Source organism: Coturnix japonica, chromosome 38 (genome assembly GCF_054131305.1).
Source record: "Coturnix japonica strain WE chromosome 38, WE-NBRP24, whole genome shotgun sequence".
Lineage (NCBI taxonomy): Eukaryota > Metazoa > Chordata > Aves > Galliformes > Phasianidae > Coturnix > Coturnix japonica.
Genome location: NC_140700.1, coordinates 2,839,772 through 2,858,052, shown reverse-complemented (window position 1 = coordinate 2,858,052; position 18,281 = coordinate 2,839,772). Strand labels below are relative to the sequence as shown.

The 18,281-nt window shown below is 51.7% G+C and overlaps 2 protein-coding genes across 4 annotated transcripts; both read right to left on the bottom strand.

Moving 5' to 3' along the window:
- Window positions 1-1,232: 1,232 nt before the first annotated feature.
- Window positions 1,233-3,405, bottom strand: CDKN1A (cyclin dependent kinase inhibitor 1A). Its single transcript, XM_015884926.3, has 3 exons — window positions 3,271-3,405; window positions 2,504-2,890; window positions 1,233-2,185 (listed from the first exon to the last, which is right to left on the bottom strand). Exons 2-3 carry the CDS (start codon window positions 2,883-2,885, stop codon window positions 2,136-2,138), a joined length of 432 nt encoding a protein of 143 aa, XP_015740412.2. The 5' UTR covers window positions 2,886-2,890; window positions 3,271-3,405; the 3' UTR covers window positions 1,233-2,135.
- A 7,743-nt stretch (window positions 3,406-11,148) lies between these two features.
- On the bottom strand, window positions 11,149-17,065 carry SRSF3 (serine and arginine rich splicing factor 3). 3 transcript variants are annotated; one of them, XR_014938833.1, is made up of 7 exons: window positions 16,961-17,065; window positions 16,110-16,317; window positions 15,037-15,171; window positions 13,759-14,215; window positions 12,841-12,879; window positions 12,174-12,260; window positions 11,149-11,957 (listed from the first exon to the last, which is right to left on the bottom strand). XR_014938833.1 is itself a non-coding variant. In XM_085527412.1 (6 exons), exons 3-6 carry the CDS (start codon window positions 15,189-15,191, stop codon window positions 11,930-11,932), a joined length of 309 nt encoding a protein of 102 aa, XP_085383538.1. In that variant the 5' UTR covers window positions 15,192-15,216; window positions 16,110-16,317; window positions 16,961-17,065; the 3' UTR covers window positions 11,149-11,929. The 3 variants fall into 3 exon arrangements, 2 of the variants coding, with proteins under 2 accessions (XP_085383538.1, XP_015740411.1); XM_085527412.1 differs by lacking the exon at window positions 13,759-14,215 and having other exon boundaries at window positions 15,037-15,216; XM_015884925.2 differs by lacking the exon at window positions 13,759-14,215.
- Window positions 17,066-18,281: the final 1,216 nt, after the last annotated feature.

Below are 18,281 nucleotides of genomic sequence, written 5' to 3'. Positions count from 1 at the left end.
CCACCCACCCACCCTCAGTGCAGGGAGGTGGGGGGTGATGGAGGCTCCAGGAGCTCCTCAGCATCTCTGAACATCCCTCCTCCAGCTTTCACAGCCCTGAGTCACCTCCTGTGACCTCGGGGAGGTTTCTATTCACACCCCCACCTCGACCTCATGGCTCTGAAATGTGCCCAAATTGGGACTAGAAGTGAGAGAGGGGGAAACCCCCCCACCCACCCACTGTCCCACCCTTCCTCTGGCAATGCTAAGCCCTAAAGTGAACTGGAAATAAGGAATGGGCCCCAAAATGGTCCCCATCCCCTTCGACTCCCATGCAGCACCAACCCACAGCATCAGTGGGGGGAGGGGACATCCTATGAGGTCAGCAGAGCCCCAAGGAGGGGGGGGGTGGGGATCAGGATGCAGGTTACCCCCATTCTATGGTCCCAGCCCCTCTAAGAGCCAAAGCAGCAGCATTTAGGGGGGTTATGGGAGAGGTTATGATGCAAGAAGTCCCCTCGGTGCCTCACCCTGCCCCACAGAGCGAGTGGAGCCCATTGCGTGCCATGAAACGGAGGCACCAAACACGGAAAAAGCTGTAAAATAAACACCAAAGGGACTTGAACACCGGCTGCTGTCTGAGATGCTTCCTGCTGAGGGGCAGCCTGAGGGTCACCACTGCCAAAAGCCTCATGGTTATAGGGCCAGGCATCAGCCCTGCATCCCTAACACCAAACCCCCCTTTGAGCAAACCTTACCTTCTCCACGTGCCCTGTTTCAAGGTGCTGCTGCCTGGTTACACTGTGGGGCTCCCCAGGGCTGGGGGGTCATCAGCCCCACACAGCCTGCATCGCTGCTGTGCACCTCCCGGCCCCACACCGTCATTCTCTCTCTTACTCAAGGCAGCCTTCCGCTTTGGGGTTGCACTCAACTGCCGGTACGTGCATACGTTTCCTGTTTGCAGCACCACAAAGGGCTCAGCAATGGATCCCAACCCACCCATGGACCCCAACCCACAGCAGGAGCCCCCATCCCTGTCCTGTTGGATTAAAAAGGCTCCATCCCACAGCTGGACATCCCAAACCCCCCCACAGATACATCACAGCTCCTTCCCCACCAGCATCAAACTGCACCTCTGTGGCTGCACCCTTAAAGCAACCCCCAACCCACACATAACATCCACCCCCCCCATAGCACACCCCACAGCAGTCATCCCCATTAATAGCCATTCCCATTAAGAGCCACCCCTTCCCTTTCCACCAGACAAGTGTTTATTCAGTTCCACTCGCAGACAAACAGGTTCTTTCCCCTTCCAAGAAGCCTTAAAACAGCGTTTTCATAAATAAACATTGAATGCTGGGCACTTGCCAGCATCTCTGACAGCAAAGTGCATCACGGTATGAGCTGGGAGCAGCACCCGCCTCCTCTACATGGGAACACCCCGTGCCAATCCCAATACAGAGAGGGGGAAACCAGTGAAAGTGCTGAGATCCGACAGCACCCAGAGCAGGGCTGTGTCCTATAGGGCATCCCTGGGTCACAGAGACAACAGCAGGAGCCAGGTCAGGCTCTGGAGTAGGAAATAGTCCAGGAGAAAGGCTGGCACTTCTTGCAGGGGCAGCCCCTGCTGGCAGTGCCAAGCAGCAGCTCAACATCCAGCTTAATGTCAGCATTGCACGATGCACAGCCAGCCAACACCACGCCAAGAACCCAATGGGGCAGCACAGCCTGGAGCAGCCCAGCACCTCCCGAGCTGTGCCGGCCTCAAGGGTACACACCTCCAAGTACATTTGTCACCACTGTGTGACCAACACATCACTGAGTCACACTGGGAGCAGCTCCACGCAGGGCTCACACCCAGTGATCCACAGCAGGGAGGGCCATGGGGCTGCTCCATGAGACAGCAGGATGCTGCTGGGCAACACCAGCACGGGGCAGGAGACACCCTCAGCCCCACCTGCTCCATTCCAGTCCTTAGTCCTTCCCGTGGGCTCCTCCTATACATTGCACACAGTGTGGGCCACTCAGGACCCCAGAGCTACTCATAAATAGGGAACTATAGACTCGGTATCGCTTTGTACAAACAGTGCAGGGCAGGGAAAGAGCCACAACAGCCTCCAGGGCACGGCAGCATCAGCATCCATCCCCAGCAGCAGTCACAGCCTGGGCTTGTCATGGACGACTCTTCTCTTGGAGCTGTAGAAGTCTGCAGGGCAAGAAGAGAAGTTGGGATGTATCAGGAGCAGAAGGAGGGAGGCAGCAACCCAACCCCAACCCCAACCCCAGCCAGGTGGGCTCATAACTCCAAAGCCCCGCATTTATGGGGCTGGGCATCACTTGGTCCCATCACATCCCCACTGCTGAGCCACTTTGGGCCATGGGAACTGAGGTTGGTGATCCATATGGGGGTATTTTTTACCTATGGGACACCCGAGGCTGGTTCTGCTGCCTCTCCCCTCCAAAGATGGTTCTGTGCTAAGGGTGGTCCCATGGCATGAGGGGCATCCCCCCATCCACCACTCACCTTTAACAGTGGTCTGCCCCCGCTTCAAGTGCTGTGCAGAACCGACCCTGGTTTGCTCCGAGCTCTGCTGGGCTGCCCCACAACGAGCCCCACCGACACCATCCTTATTGGGGACCCTGCGTGGTGCTGGGCTCCCGTTGCTGCCGGGCTCAACCCGGGGGGGCTGCTCGGCCATCAGGACCCTCTCCCACTTGAAGTGCCCATCCAGGGGCGTCTCCGTCTCGAAGTTGAAGTTCCAACGTCTCTGAGCTTCTTCCAGCTGCTGCCTCAGCAGCTCCTCGAAGTCGTTCCGGATCTGCTCGTGGTCCACGGGGCCGAAGAGGTTCCTGCACGCTTTGCTGCTGCACGGCATCGGGCCGGTCCTGCTCTGCGCCAGCGGCATTGCGGCTGTGGGGAGGGGGATATAGAGGGGGGGATATGAGTCCAGTGCATATAATGGGAGCCCCCGGGACCCCTGGGGTGTTAATGATCTCGGCTATAGGGCAGGCTGGCACAGGGGGTCATTGAACCCGGACAGAACTGCGTTAATAGATGAGGGACCGCTCTGCCCCCCCCCGGGATGGGTCACTTAAAAATAGCCGCTTCCTATCAGCGGGGTGAGCTCAGAGCAAGACAAGTCCCAGCATGTCCCGGTCCGACCCGGTCCGGCCCACAGGAGGAGCGGAGCTGTCAAAGCCCCCCCGACCCCGTCCCCAATCACCCCCCATTGGGGTTCCTCTCCCTTCCCTTCTTTCCCCCCCCAGTACCGACACCAACACCGCACTCACCCCACACTCCCCGTCGCTCTCTACGGTTCCCAGCCCCGCACTCCGCCCTTTATATCGGGGCAGGGAGGGAGGGAGGGGCCTCACGGCGTCGCTCGGGATTTCCCCCCCCCGCCCCACCGCAGAGCAGCTGTTATCGGGGGGGGGGGGGGGGGTTCAGTGCCCCCCCCCATAGGGCTGCACGGACCCCCATATGGAAAGCGGGTCGTCGCCTACTGTGCGATGCGGGACCCCCCCCCCCCCCACATACAACGCGAGGGATGCGGGAGGGTCTTCAATACGGCTTTGCCAATTGAAGAGTAAAAAGGGCCCCTCCTGGGTCACCGCAGCGCTGAATCACCACGGGATGCTGCAGTGATGGGGAGTAACGGGGGGTTGGGGTGGGGGTCCTATGGGACCACCCCTGGGTGCTTTGCCCCCGAGGTGGGCTCTGCTCTACCAGCGGACCCCCCAGCAATGCAGCCAGGCTGGGGAGCTCCGGTTGGCCTGAGGTCAGCAAGCAGCAGGAACAAGCCCGTGCATGTCCTGCATGCAGCAAAGCTGCGGGTTGCATGCAGGGACGTGTGGCCCCGCTGCAAAATGACCCCCCCCAAAACACAGCAGGGGAGGTCTGAGCGCTGTGCAGCTCCCCATCAGGGTTACAGCACAGCGCCAGGGCTCAGCTGGGTGGGCTGCATGGGGCAGGGGGGGAAGGAATTGGGTTTGGGCAGCAAACAGTGCTTGGGGTGCAAGGAGATGGCAGCACAAAGGCAGGCGGTGCACTAAGCTGGGTGAGTCTGCAGATGGGGGGCTGCAGCTGAGCCCTGCAGTGTGCAAAGCCCCCCGTGCAAAGCACCCCAATGCATCCGTTCCCAGGATGGACCAGCATTTCCCCCAGCCCCAGCAGATAAAGGATATGTTTGGACATGTCTGGCTGCAGGCAGTGCGTCACACAGCAGTGTTGTCCAGCATCAGTTCCTCCTGCAGCTCTGGGCCAGGCCAAGGTGGTCGCTTTGGGGTTGGATCCTTCTGGATGTGGGGTGACAATGAGGCTGGCAGCTTCTTGAAGCTGATGGAGGAGTGTGATCTGCAATGATGACTGATGGAGGAAGAGCAGGAGCGATGCTGCAGCGAGGCAAGGATGAAGCAAAGCGATGTGAGATGAATGCAATCGGTTTGGCTGCATCCCAGGGGGAGCCACCATGTGGAAGGGCATCCTCTGTGGTGTGCATGGGGATGGGATGGGGTTGGGATGGAGATGGAATGGGGATGGGGATGGGATGGGGTTGGGATGGAGATGGAATGGGGATGGGATGGGATGGGGTTGGGATGGAGATGGGAATGGAGTTGGGGATGGGATGGGGTTGGGAATGAAGTTAGAATGAGATGGGGATGGGATAAAGTTGGGATGGGATAGGGTTGAGGTGGGGTTGGGATGAGATGGGGTTGGGATGGGGATGAGATGGAATGGGGTTAGGGATGGAATGGTGTTGGGGATGAAGTTGGGATGAGATGGGATGAGATGGGGATGAGATGGGGTTGGGAATGAAGTTGGGATGGGGATGGGAGGGTGTTGGTATGGGCTTGGGATGGAGATGAGATGGGATGGGGATAGGATCAAGTTGGGATGATGATGGGGTTGAGGATGGGATGGGGTTAAGGTGGGGATGGGGTTGAGATGGGGATGGGGTTGGGATGAGGTTGAGATGGGGTTGAGATGGGGATGGGATAAAGTTGGGATGGAATGGGGTTGAGATAGGGTTGAGATGGGATGGGGTTGAGATGGGGATGGGGTTGGGATGAGGTTGAGATGGGGATGGGGATAAAGTTGGGATGGGTTTGAGATGGGGTTGGGGTTGGGATGGGGTTAAGGTGGGGATGAGATGGGGGCAGGGATGGGGTTGGGATGGGATGAGGTTGAGATGGGGGTGGGATGGGGTTGGGATGGGGTTAAAGTGGGGATGGGATGGGGTTGGGATGGGGATGGGGATAAAGTTGGGATGGGGTTGAGATGGGGATGGAATTGAGATGGGGATGGGGTTGGGATAGGGTTAAGGTGGGGATGGGATGGGGTTGGGATGGGATGAGGTTGAGATGGGGATGGGATGGGGATGGGGTGGGGTTGAGATGCTGGTGTGGAACCAACTTGCAGAGGAAATGGGAAGTGGAGAGAGGAATAGCGTCAGGGTCTGGGTCAGGCAGTGCGTGGTCAAGTCTGCAGTGGCATCATCAGCAAAAAGGGGAAAAAAAAAGTGTGATTAATGCGGAAGGTGATACAGGAACTAAGGAAAAGCCCAAAGGTGACTCACAACGTTCAGTCCCAACAATGCAGGGTAGGAAGGTCCAACTGGGGACCAGGCAGGATGGGAACCAGGAGCGGTGCTGGGGGCAGCGCTTCCTTCTCCCCTCTGGGTGCAGCCCCACATCAGAGCTGTCACCCCCCAACCCATCCTCACCCATTACAAGGGCTGTCCCAGCTCCCCATGGCGTCACTGTGGAAGAATCCCTCCTTGACAAATAGATCCTAAGGGCTGATAGCAATAAAAAGGGATATACTCAACGAATGTAAATCTTCTGTCTTCAAAGTGCCTTCAAAGTGCACTGAAAAAAGACAGGATGTTTGTTATCAGGGCTGGGAAAATCCTTTGGGAGTGTTTCCTATCCCCAGGTAGGTCCCAGTGGATGCCGAGGGCAGAGGAAGTAGCGTCAGACATAGACACGTATGCAAACATTATTCACTGCATGCAGGGAGCTGTGAGTCAGCCCAGCTCGGTGGTGGAGTTGCATGCCCAGGCACAGCTCTGATATGGAGTTTCGTCCTCAATGGGGATGCAATGAGCAGCACCCCGGTGCTGGGGGCTGGATGGAAGGCAGCGGTGATTGAGCTTCTGGTGGTGCTGGAAGGTGCAGTGAGACACGGGTTGATGGGAAGCACAGTGTTCCCACTGGATGGATCCATGTAGAGGGAAGAAGAAGGGCTCAGACAGATGGGCCCCTTTGTGCCAGCCGGGATGATGGAGGCAGTGACACCCTGCTACTCTTCAAGGCACCGTGAACTCAAGCTCTACAAAAGCCTCCATTTCTGCCCAACCTGATAATGAGGGGACTGAGATCACCGTGTCTGTTTGTTGGCAGTTTTTCCATGCCTCCATACAAAGCCCCTTTGACCAGTGCTCCCAGCAAAGGGCCCTTCTGCCCCACAGCCCTCCTGCCCTGTGCTAGATCCATGACACAGAGCCTTGGCACAGCACCCTGAGGAGGGGCTGGGGCTGAATCCATCCCCCATAGGGCACAAAGCAAACAGTCCCCCTCCTCAGTACCCCTCAGCACTGAGAAACCACCAGGCTCCAAGCAGCAGAGCTCCATGTTCACTTAGGATAAGAGCATCACTTTGGATAGGGGCAGGATGGGGATCCAATGGGGACCAAGCCATAAAACAACACCACAGGTATCCAGTCCTCAGCAAGATGCAGATCTCTATGATTTCTTGTTATCTCTGCTAACAAGCTTTTTTCTTTCAAGGGGGGGGGGACACATGAAGGCTCTTCATGGAACACTCACGCTCCAGCAGAAGTCTAAATGAGCCCAGTGTTCAGCTGAATGGCGTTTAGATCCCAGCGAAGGCTGTTTTCCCATCAGCTCTTTGAAGTGCCCAATTAAGTGATTTTATAACTAATAGGATTTTCCCAGGAAAGAAAGACAAGAATGACAAAACGCTGAATGCTTGATTAACTCTGCCCCTAAAAGAACTTGGATCGTGTTAATCGACTGTTTCCCTGCCATATACAGCCCTTGTTTGCTCCATTTATGAAGGCATTTTGATGAGACACCGGACCCAGCAGAGTGGAAATAGAGTCCCAGTGAGCACCAATTGTGGGTGAGATGGTCCCTAAAACAAGGCTTCGTCCTGGAAATATTCCTGGAGCCGAGCTATGAATTGTTTGCTTCATTCAGCCCCTCACTCATTTTCATCCAAGATTGTTTTTAGCCCCATTCACAGTCATTAACGTAATTGCTTCACTGACTTTCCATGAGCGGCTCCGGAGCTTTGTGCTGTTGTTTTGTTTCAGCTGGCAGCAAAAGGGCTCATTGTTCCTCGTGGTTCTGTACCTGGCTGTGGGTTTGGGTGGTTATTTACTGGCTGCTCATGGGGTGCCAAATTCCCATTAGATGAGGAGGGCTCCAAGGATGGGGCCGCTGCCACCAGCAGAGCCTGGTGCTGCCAGGAGGGGTGAAGTGCAGATCTATAGGCACAGCTCTGGGCCCTTTTACATCAACTTCTTGCAAAGGGAGAGATCAATCCAGAAGATCCGCAGCTGCCTGTCTCAATCCAGCCCTTTCTTGCACATGGGAGAAGCTCCCTGTTGGGGTGGCAGCAGGTAGAGGAGGACAGGGACTGCTCCAGCCCCACCCAGCCCTTCTGCATGTGAGCATCCCTTCCAGGCATCCAGAAGCACGGAGTGTGGGTCGGTGGTGCAGTGGGAAGCTGATGACCCGCATCGCCTCCTCCCAGCAGACGACACAGACCTTTGCCTTTCTGCACAGGCCGTGGGTTTGCCTGGAATCCACCAGCAGCACAATCTGGCCCTTTATAGCCACACGTGTTCCTATGGAGGGCAGCTGACTCACGGTGCCTGCCTTCAGAGCCCTGACCCAGCCCAAAGCCATCAGACAGGAGCAGCGGCTGCATTCATCACGCCCTGGCTGTGCCCACACGGAGCCCTGAAGCCTGGCTTTGCAGGATGTGTGCCAGCCCACTACAGCACTGTCTGGCTGTATCAGCATCTCAGTGCAGGCAGAGAGACTGCAGAGCTGCTGCAGAGCCCCGGACAGAGCAGGACATGTGAGCACAACATCCTACAAAGCCATGAGCAGCAGTGTGACAGCTGTCAAGGTGTGGCTCAGTTACACTTTCCTTTTCTCATGTCTGTCCCTTCCCAGCAGTTCACCCATAGTCTGCACCTCCAGCAGTGCTGATATGTGTGGTGGAACGCTGCCCAGCCCCACCAGAGGAAGATGAGAGCTGGGGGTTTCCTGGTACTCATATAAACCCTTTTCCTTTTGGTTTCCTGACTAGTTTCTCTTCCTTGTTTATGAGAATCCATATGGAGCTCAGGAAAGGAGATTTGCTGGGTTTGGAGGCGCTGTCAGTAGTGAAGCAGTTCCCCTGTGCTTCACCAACCAGCATTGACCCCACACAGAACCCTCCTGTCAGCAAAATGAGTTTTGTAGGACCATGAGATTTACAGACAACCAACTGTAATATGCAAGAAAAGGAGTAGGAGGGAGAGAGGTGATGAAACAGGAAGCACGAAAACCTGACAGTGTTCATAGAATTGGTCTAAAACCTCTCCACCAGTTCATATGCAACCATCACAGTGCAGCCATGAGCTCCCAAGCAGGACGTTTAACCTGGCCACCAGAGTGAACATTGGCAGGAGCAGCAGCACACCACACCTGAATGCTACCTTCAGGTGTAGCAACCTCCTCCCAGAAAGCTGACAATAGTCACGCATGAAAAGCACATCAATTCCCTGCTCACCAGGGAGGGCAGCATTCAGGCCACACTGCAGCCTGTGTGAGCAGCAGAGATAACGCTCCTCACTCACAGCTGGTGGCAGCGATCTCCCAGCCAGCAAGAACGTGGCACCCAGGGGGACAGGGAGACAGGGTGCCCCTCCCTGATACTGCTGCTCCACCCTGATACTGCTGCTCACCGAGAAATGTTGGCACGGACAAGGATGGAGATGCAATGCTGGGCAGCTCCTCCTCTGCTGGTGGTGCTGGTGTGCCCAACGTGTGACTGGTTGTCGTGGGATGAATCCCTGGGCAGCACGTGGGGTAACAGCGCTGAAAGCAGCAGGTGGCTGTGGAGGATGAATGCTGCCCTTGTTGGATTTCCTCCCTAAAAGTAAGCAATCAAAAATGATCAGCTACAATTGCTTTAAGGACCAAGCAGAATCGAGTCAGTGTGAAGATCTGTTCAACTAATAGTTAGGTCAGCTTCTAGGTTATTAAATAAGAGACAAATGAATCACTTGGGAACGTGGCGTTCTTACTGCACGGGCTATCTGATGTTTGTCTGGATCCGCTGTTTATTGCAGCCCGATGTTTGACCAGCAACAGAACACAGACAGCAGCAGAGCCAGGCAACAGCCCAGGTGAACTTCACAACTGCAGCATTTCTGGGAAGTCAGGAGGGTTCTTACAAAGGCTGGCACAGCTGGGATGCTCACAGGGTCCAACAGATCAAAGGACAAAATGCTCACTGCAGCACAACCCCTATGAGCTGGGGTAAGGATGGAGCACACAGCCAATGGCAGCAGTGGGTGGCAGCGGGGCACAAGGCAGCCCAAGGGATGGAAACCCCCCATAAGAGGAGCAGTTGAGAGCTGGGGCTGTGCAGCCTGGGGAACAGAAGGCTGTGGGGAGAGCTGAGAGCAGCCTTTGGTACCTGAAGGAGAGGGTTTTACAGCCAAACCTGAGCTACCAGAACTGCACTTCTCCCCTTTAAGAGGCTGTTGCTGTAGCTGTGTACTCCAGCGAGGCTCCTTGTGACAGTGACTCTGCTTTGAGGACACGGTGTCTGCGGTGCGATATAAGGACACTGATCAAAGCCAGCAGAGATGGAAGGAAATGGGGTAAACTGGAAACAGACGTCATGGGGTGACGAGATGCTGTGACAGCCTGAGGCCACACGGGGACAGCAGCACCCTGCTCAGGAACTGCTAGGAGAGGAAAAAGGCACTGCTGGCATTGGAAGGGCAGCACAAAAACCTGCTGGTTGATTTACTATCCAAGCTATTCCCAGTCTGGCTACCCTCTTACAGAAGGGAAGGCTGAAATCCCATAACACATCATTGCACTAAAAATGCTACTTGCCATGGAAGCCCACTGAGGAGGGCTGCACTCAGCTCTTATTTACATGTTTCTCATCTCTCTCCAGAAGCTGCTGATTTTATTTCTAACCTAAGCCCCTCCCATTAGATAAAAGCAGTGGTGTGTTCTATGGAACTCACTGTTTCCATGTATGTATGAAGCAGCAGTTGTGATCCAACTTCCTCAATCGAGCGAGCAGTAAGACATGAAGTCAGCAACCTGAAACTGACAGATATTTCCAGTTCTGCCATCCCTTGTGTGCAAAAAACCCACAACCTGCTGCTCCGGAGCATGCACTGTCTGGAATGCTTCATGGCGCATCCCCCTGTTGTGGAAAATACTGAATGCAATGAGAGCTTCAACTCTTCCACAAATGAAACCCTAGGAGAAGCACACGTTTAGAAAGGGAACACAGCTGTATGTGGTACAGGATACCATCCCAGCCCATGGCCAGACACCTAACACAGATATCTATCCCCACAGGAGATGGGCTGCCAATGTTCTGTGACCAAACCTGACCTGAACAAGCATCTGTTTAGTGTTTGCAGTGTGAACAGCACCAGCCTGACCTCTGCTGGGGCAGGGAGAGCACAGCACACAGCTGCACCCAGAGCCGGCTGCCTCCTGCTGACAGCTCCTCCCTGCCCTGAAGGGAACCAACCCACATCCCCTCTAAGGGCTGCACATCAGGCTTAACCACCCACCATGAGATGCAGCACTAGTTTCCCACCAGCAGCACACAGCCCTGTGTGGCAGGATCATTACACAACATTAAATTCCTTATAAAGACATACACACATTTAATTCTTAAGCTCCTTGCCCTCCACATGTAGACATACCTACATAACCTACACCTTTCCCGCTGCTTTGTGGGCACAATGCTGCTGCTCCTTCAGCAAAACTCCCAGAGAGAACTAAACAGAGACACCAAGGTCTCCCTGCTGCCACTGATAGCTATGCCACTGTTTGACATTTCAGGTGAGGTCTTCACACATTCACTTGAGTTAAACACCGAACAACAAGTTGTAACCAAAACTTTAATCCCAAGGATCTCACAAAAGACATTTTACAAGTGACATGAAAATTCTTGTACAGTAAAGAAATGTTTAATTCACAGCTTTTACAATGTACCATTACACGGTCAACACATCCACTCCAGTCGTCAGTTCTGCTGTGTATTTGGTCTATTCAGAGGTCCTGGAATAGATGGTCAAGCTATCGGCTATTTAAGAAGCACTCTAGTCACACGAAGTACAAAATTAACTGAGCCTACAAGCTAAAACATTGTATATCATAATACAAAGTAGCTCTGTTCCAGTAATGGAAGTCAGAACCAGAGCCGTGGTAATAGCAGCTCGCAGTTCCCTTTGTGACTGCTGGTAACCAAACACCTGCACCTTGTCCTGTACTAACACCACTCACAGCCACCGCTCTGCAACAAACTCCTTTGCTGCACGCTCCCCTCCACAAGCTGAACCCCAGCAAATCACACCCTGCAGAATGTCGAGACCTGAAACATCACCTACACAAAGACAAACTGGTAACCATTGAACACTATTAAGTATAAGGGTACATTGTAAAAAGTGATTCATATTACAATTCATATGATCTGCTTAGAACCATATACAGATTCACATCTTTACATTTGCCACCTGTTACAAGATACAAGGAAAGCAAGTTCAACAGCTAAAACATTTTAAAAATGCACCAAGCTTTATGAAATTCCAAAACAAAACAATGTTCTGTACATACTCCCCTGGACTCAGATCTAAGGACTTCCTGTACACAGCTCCCTCTCAAAGTCTTACTTCCTCTCGTTTGACCTGGAGCGACTGGAAGAGAAAGAACCAACCACACATCAGCTGGTGTTAAAGGCAGCACATTCAAACCTCCCACCCCAACCCAGCACGTGGTAGATGAGCATTTCACAATAATGCTCCGATTAATAAAATAGGACTTAATTCCAGGGTAAATGCCCTCATAAAAGGCTGAAGGTTGCTCTCCCCCACAGTGTGTCTCAGTATTACTAAGGATGCTGAGTTACCCACCTGCGAGACCTGGAGAAGGAACGAGAAGGCTTATGGTTCCTCTCCCGTGAGAGTGATCTCTCTCTTCTTCTGTCTCTGGAGAGGGACCTGTTAGAGACAGCAGCACAAGGATTATAACAACGGAACGAAGCTGAACTCGTTAAGATTACATGGCTGCCTCAAGAGATTGCCTTTAGGACATCAAGGTTTCAGCAAGGGAATACCTTTCCAAGGCTACAACAATAACCAGCTTGTGCCATCTAATACAAACCAAGCTGGTGTAAACAGGCTATGCTTTCTCAGCACCTCAGTTAACTCACTGCATCAATACATACTTGAGCATCTTTTAATACAGCTTATACAATGCAACAGCAAAATAACCATGTATAAATCCACTGTGCATTCACTGCTTCACACACACTGCAGCATGAGGGCTGGACACACTCACTGCACACTGCTTCTCATCACAGCATCTGAAAGAACTGGAAGGGATTGTGGACAGCTGTGTGATATGAAGTATATTAAGAGTGGAAATAATGATAACTGTGCATCTCCTGTAACTGATTAACGTCAAGCAAATCCACTTCTCCAGCATGCTGAGTTACATTGCTCATCCAGGAACGTATGCAGACACAGCCCCATTTGCTCACCTCCTTTCACATCTCAGACAGTAACAATGTGCACGTACCTGCTGCGGCTACGAGAAAAGCTTCTCCTTCGCGGTGATCTAAAACCAGAAAGACAATGTGAGGCTTTTTATCAATCCTGCCAGCATTAACGGGGTGAGGCATTTCCCAACTTGTCAAACTCACTGTTGGGCCCTGGGAACGTGCCAAGAATAACTGGCATCCATCATCCAGTCAAAGGCATGGAAAGATTAGGCAATAAACCAAGCTCGGTGTGAACAGCACATTTCCAATCACCGTTTCAGTTATAACTAAGAATGCTTCATAGCAGAGTTGTCCAATGCAACACTTCCATTTCAACTAAATACACTGCCCAAAACACCACACCAAAGTCCCACAAAGTGGTTCCAAAAAATAGCACAGACCAAATGTTTTGGAACCCATGCAAGCCAAAAAGGTCCATGACAAGACATAAAAGAGATACCAAGTGGGAAAAAAAAGTGAAAATGCGCTCAGTGTAAATATCGACAACGCCATTAAGTGCTACATTAGAACTGCATATCTGTGATTGTCATTCTTAATGCCATAGTGTGTTTAGACTACTTTAAAGAAGTCAATAACCTTAGCTCGGCCCAGTTCATCCCAAAAAGTAATTGTTTTAAGTTCTGAAAACTGTTAGTAAAACCGTTTAAAGGTGATAGGATTTGCTTTGGTTTTCTTTATTGCAATAAAAAAAAAAAGCTAAGTTGGTTAGAGCTTTATTAAAATTTAGTTTGCCATCTCACATGCAAATAGACTCGTTTGTACGTTATTTAAACAGTCAGACTTTCCATATCACCCTTAAAAGTTTCCTCAAGCAACATAGGTACGTTACCATTCAATTATGCACAGCCAGCCTTTGATTGAGAAAAGTAATTACTTATAAGCCGCTTACTCCTTATTTTAACCAGCAGTAAACTGTATAAGCAGGAAAAACTTACTAGTTTTTGGTTTCAACAAGCTAGAAATGGTGAGGTGAGGCTGCCGGACTGACTGCCAAGAAGAATTTGCTGAAAAGGTTTTGCCAGATGTTGCGTTGTATTTAGTTGGTTGGCGAAGGGGGTGTTGTGGATTTTTCCTGCTTTTTTGTTAGCCGAAGGCTGCTGCTGTAGTTGTTGTGAAGACATTTGGTAAATAAACAGCTGAGCTGATTGGCCGGGAATGTGTGGGCGGTCGAGGTGGCTGCTGCCGATTTGGTTAAGGTTGGAGAGAAGGCTGAGAGAAAACAGCATGCTCGGGAACCAAAGGGCGGTGCAACCTGACGACTGGCCATGCCTGGGTCATGTGAAACGACACCAGCCAAGCTGAATGGGGCGCGCTGGTCACATGACGCTGAAAGGGCTAGTTGGCTGGCTAATGCAGACTCAGAGGGTGGTGAGAAGAGACATGATGGTGACTCTGTAACGGGTTCATTTTTATTAATAGATGGACCAAAAAAGCATAAAAAAAATGAAAAACAAGCCATCAGTACAACCATCTATTAGCTAACAAATACTCCTAATGTGTTATTTTTTTTTTTTTCAACAGCAAAAGGGTAAAGCTCGAAACCCTGACCTCATGAGGACTTCACTCACCTGCAACAGGTAAATTCAGTCCTGCAAAAATTCAGAATTAAGCACCAGACAAACTAGTCTGGGACCAAGGACGTGTCAGTTACCAAAAACGCTGCTACATTAGAGCTGGGTTTGCACGTCTCAAGGGACAGAATTGCCACACGATGCTTTAATTGCTAACGGATGCTAGGTGTAAAGGTTCTAGATGTTCAGAGCAACTGTTACTCCCATCTAGTATTAAACAGCTGCCTGCTTATTAAGTATTTAAACTGAGCAAACAAAGCAGAGAAACACATCTGTATGAAAATGCTTTTAGCTGCCGTATGTCATGTTTTGCCATTATGGAATAAAGGAAAGGAACAACCTAAGTTGAAAGTATGGGGAAGAAAGGGAAAATGTGACTAGAAGATGAGCAGATTTTAAAGAGGAACGAGGATAAATCCAGGACAGAGGGCGCTGACTATCATAGTGACCTAAGGACAAAAGCCAACATTCAACACAACTTATCATCACCTCCATATCTTTTTTTTTTTTGCCTCTTTAAAGCATTTGGCATCTCCGAATTGGGATCAAATAGATGGATGTTATCAACATGCTTTTAAAAAAAGCCTGCTCCTATGATGCTAAGTGCCAACAGCTCTATAAGAGTACTTGGACCTCGGGTACCTGCGGCGGGGAGGAGGACTCCTTCTGCGATAGTCATCTCGAGGGCGCCTGCCCCAGGAGGGAGGTGGGCCGCGGTTCCGACTCCGTTTTTCACCATTGGAGAGTTCAACTCTGACACGACACCCACAGAGGGTTCTGGGAAGAGAGGTTGACATTGGTTACATATCCACCAACAACTATCTGCAAAGGAAAAAAAACACAAGAAAGAATCACAGAATGGCCTGGGTTGAAAAGGATCGCAATGATCAGCTGGTTTCAACCCCCTGCTGTGTGCAGGGTCGCCAATGAGCAGGTCAAGCTGCACAGAGTCACATCCAGCCTGAATGCCTGCAGGGATGGGGCATCCACAGCCTCCTTGGGCAACTTGGTCCAGTGTGTCACCACCCTCTGGGTAAAAAACCACGAAAATCAGAGGAAAAAAAGGACAAACAGAGTAAAAAAGGAAAAAAGGAACAGACAAAAAGGATTAAAACTCTGGATCCTGGTTGACCAAGTGGCCAACAGAGTCAACATGAACCAGTAGTGTCCCCCTGTGGGGTACCTTGAAGTAAGATAAGTTCTCCTCCCCATATGCTACAAGCTGCCCAGAGATGTGGCAAAGTCTTTATCTCTAGTGATATTCAAAACCCACCTGGGTGTTGTGCTCTAGAGAACATAATGGGGAGTAGTGAACTAATGATCACCCTGCAGCCCCTATGGGTCTGGGGTTCTGCAACCTGCAGGATTCTGCAGTATTAAAGTAGACTACAGCTTAATATATAAGAAGTTTGGCCACTTCTGAAATCCCAACATGCAGCCAGAGCAGGATCCAGGAAGCGCCTGAGTTCTGCCTCTTTAAAAAGGAACTGCCCTGAATTTTAACCGAGTTGAAGTCACATCTAACTTGAGTTCAGCTTTAAAACATAAAATTAAGCACCCCAGTGCTATGTTAGCACCATTAAAGATCTATTCTTATATCACTGCTCAAATAAATACTGCATAATGGATACGCTGCCAGCTGAAACTTTCCATCACAAACCACATTCCCTCTTATTTCCACCAGATGAGCCCAATAGACATTAAGCATATTTTACCTTCCGTCTAGTTCTCTTACAGCATCAGCTGCATCACGGGGATCTTCAAACTCCACAAAGGCAAAACCGGGAGGATTCCTGGCCACCCACACGCTGCGCAGTGGTCCGTAGTAGCCGAATGCTCGCTCTAGTTCAGTTTTGTTGCCATTGTTCCCAAGGTTACCCACATAAACCTTGCAGTCCAGCGGACAAGAGTCACGATGCATGGCTAGGGCAAGAAAAAAGGGAAAAAACTCACATTTTTAACAACATAAAGCGTTGTTAAAGAAGGAATAATTCAGGCAGCGGCTTTGTGATATGGTAGAATTGGTATCTCTGAATGTGGTGAGGTAAAGAAGGGATAAAACAAAAAAAAGCGGGCTGGTATCATGAGTGAAGCTCATCATCTCGGCTATATGAGCTCACTTCCATGCTCTCTACTGCGGAAGTGGAAGCGGCCCCGCTTCCAGGCCACGGGGTCGGGCCTGCAGGGGGAGCGCTGAGAAGGATCAGGGCTCCATTGTTCTCCATTGTGCGGGGAGATCCGGCCGCAACGCGGAGCACCCGGCGGATCCATCCCCACCGCCCCTCAGCTCTAAGCTTACGGCACCCCCAGGCCTCCCTCCCGGCCACACCGGGCCTCACCAGCCTCAATTGATGTTTAAAGGAGCTGAACGGGCTTTAGTTGGCGCCCCGCGGCCTACCCGCCCCCTCCCCGCCCGGCTCCCCTCAGCGCAGCGCGGCCCAGCTTTACAAAATGGCGGCTGCTCTTTGTTTGCAGCCGCCGGGCCCAGCCGCTTCCATCCGCCCTCCTGAGGGAAGGGAACCGAGGGAGCCGCTCCCACCCCGTTCTCCGAGGTGAAGGTCCTCACCGATGCTAAAAGGGAGGGTGGGCGAAGGGAGCCCGCGCTTAATTCGCAGCCGACTCGACCCTCAACGAGGCTCCCGCTCCGTTTTTCCTCACTGGACAAAATGGCGGCTGGCGCCCGCCCCGCCCGCTATTATATACGGGCGGTCCCTCCCACGTGACGCAGCGCTGCGGCCAATCAGAGGGCGCCGCTCTTCTGATTGACAGGTCGCCGTGTCCCGCCTTCGCTGTTCCCGCCGTCCAGCCCAAAATGGCGGCGGGCGGGATTTTCCTCAGGGCTGGTAGAGCTTCATGAGATTTCCTATTTCTCAGCCCAAAATTCAGTTTTAAGAGCTGGTTAATGAGGGAAAAATCCAGACACAGGATTAGGAAACACAGCTGGGAATTCTATTGCATTGGCTGAAAGGGAAAAGATTTATTTCCTTGTTTTCTCTCCAAAGGATCCACTCATAATCTGGGTTTTGCACCTAGTTAATAGGCATTGCATTTATTCAGAGGATCTGAATAAATCTACTGAGCAAACCAGTGTCTTTTTGGTGTAGCTTTGTTATTTACTTCAGCACACAGTGTATTAACTTCCTAAAACGTCACTTTGCAGCCATATCTGCCCTGACTTCCTATTACGACTTAGGCCAAACGAGATAAATATACCTAGCACAAATGCACTTAATCGTTTTTAAGTAACTACGAGTGTAATAAGGCATTATGAACTCAAGTTCATGCATAAGCAGCGTGTTTCCAAGCAAGACTTACACAATCCTCCTCCTCCACCTGCTAGATCTGAACCAGCACATCAAAATGGCGTGTCTTAAGGACAGATAGTACATAGAAATTAGCTTGGATGTTTGAAAGCCCCTTTTGTAGCATCTCCTAAATGCTCCCAAGGGTCCAAAGGGGTCCCGAAGCCAAAGCCAGCAGCAGAGGGCAGCATTCCCTGCTGCTGGGAACCCTATGGGGCTGGTTTTGTGTCTGATATTCCTCCACATCTGGCTTGAAATCTCTCCATGGAAAGCTCAATCTCAGCCCAACAAACCGCTGTTCGACTCGTCTTTTAATCCCCTGGGAGATGGGGATTGTGCTCAGCGGATTGCACATGGGATTCCTTTCTGGATTGCATAGGATTCCCCACACCCAGCAGATAAAAAGGGAAGCCTGCAGCCTTAGATTCACTAATCTCACCTCCCTGCAGTGGTTACCAAGGTAATGCTGCTGCTCCATCCTCCCATTGCAGAGGGATGGCGGTGGCTGCATTACAAAGATCTCTGTGCCCCCCGGCTTTGCTGCCGGGTGTTATTTCCTCTAGATCTCTCAATTAAGGAGGCCAA

Coding starts and splice junctions, on each gene's coding strand:
- SRSF3 (XM_015884925.2), bottom strand. CDS start 16,315: ATGCATCGTGACTCTTGTCCGCTGGACTGCAAGGTTTATGTGGGTAAC. Junction 12,880..15,036: donor AGTCCTCCTCCCCGCCGCAG/GTACCCGAGGTC, acceptor TTCTGGTTTTAG/ATCACCGCGAAGGAGAAGCT. Junction 12,261..12,840: donor TTTTCTCGTAGCCGCAGCAG/GTACGTGCACAT, acceptor TGTCTCTAACAG/GTCCCTCTCCAGAGACAGAA.
- CDKN1A (XM_015884926.3), bottom strand. CDS start 2,885: ATGCCGCTGGCGCAGAGCAGGACCGGCCCGATGCCGTGCAGCAGCAAA. Junction 2,186..2,503: donor GGGGCAGACCACTGTTAAAG/GTGAGTGGTGGA, acceptor CTTGCCCTGCAG/ACTTCTACAGCTCCAAGAGA.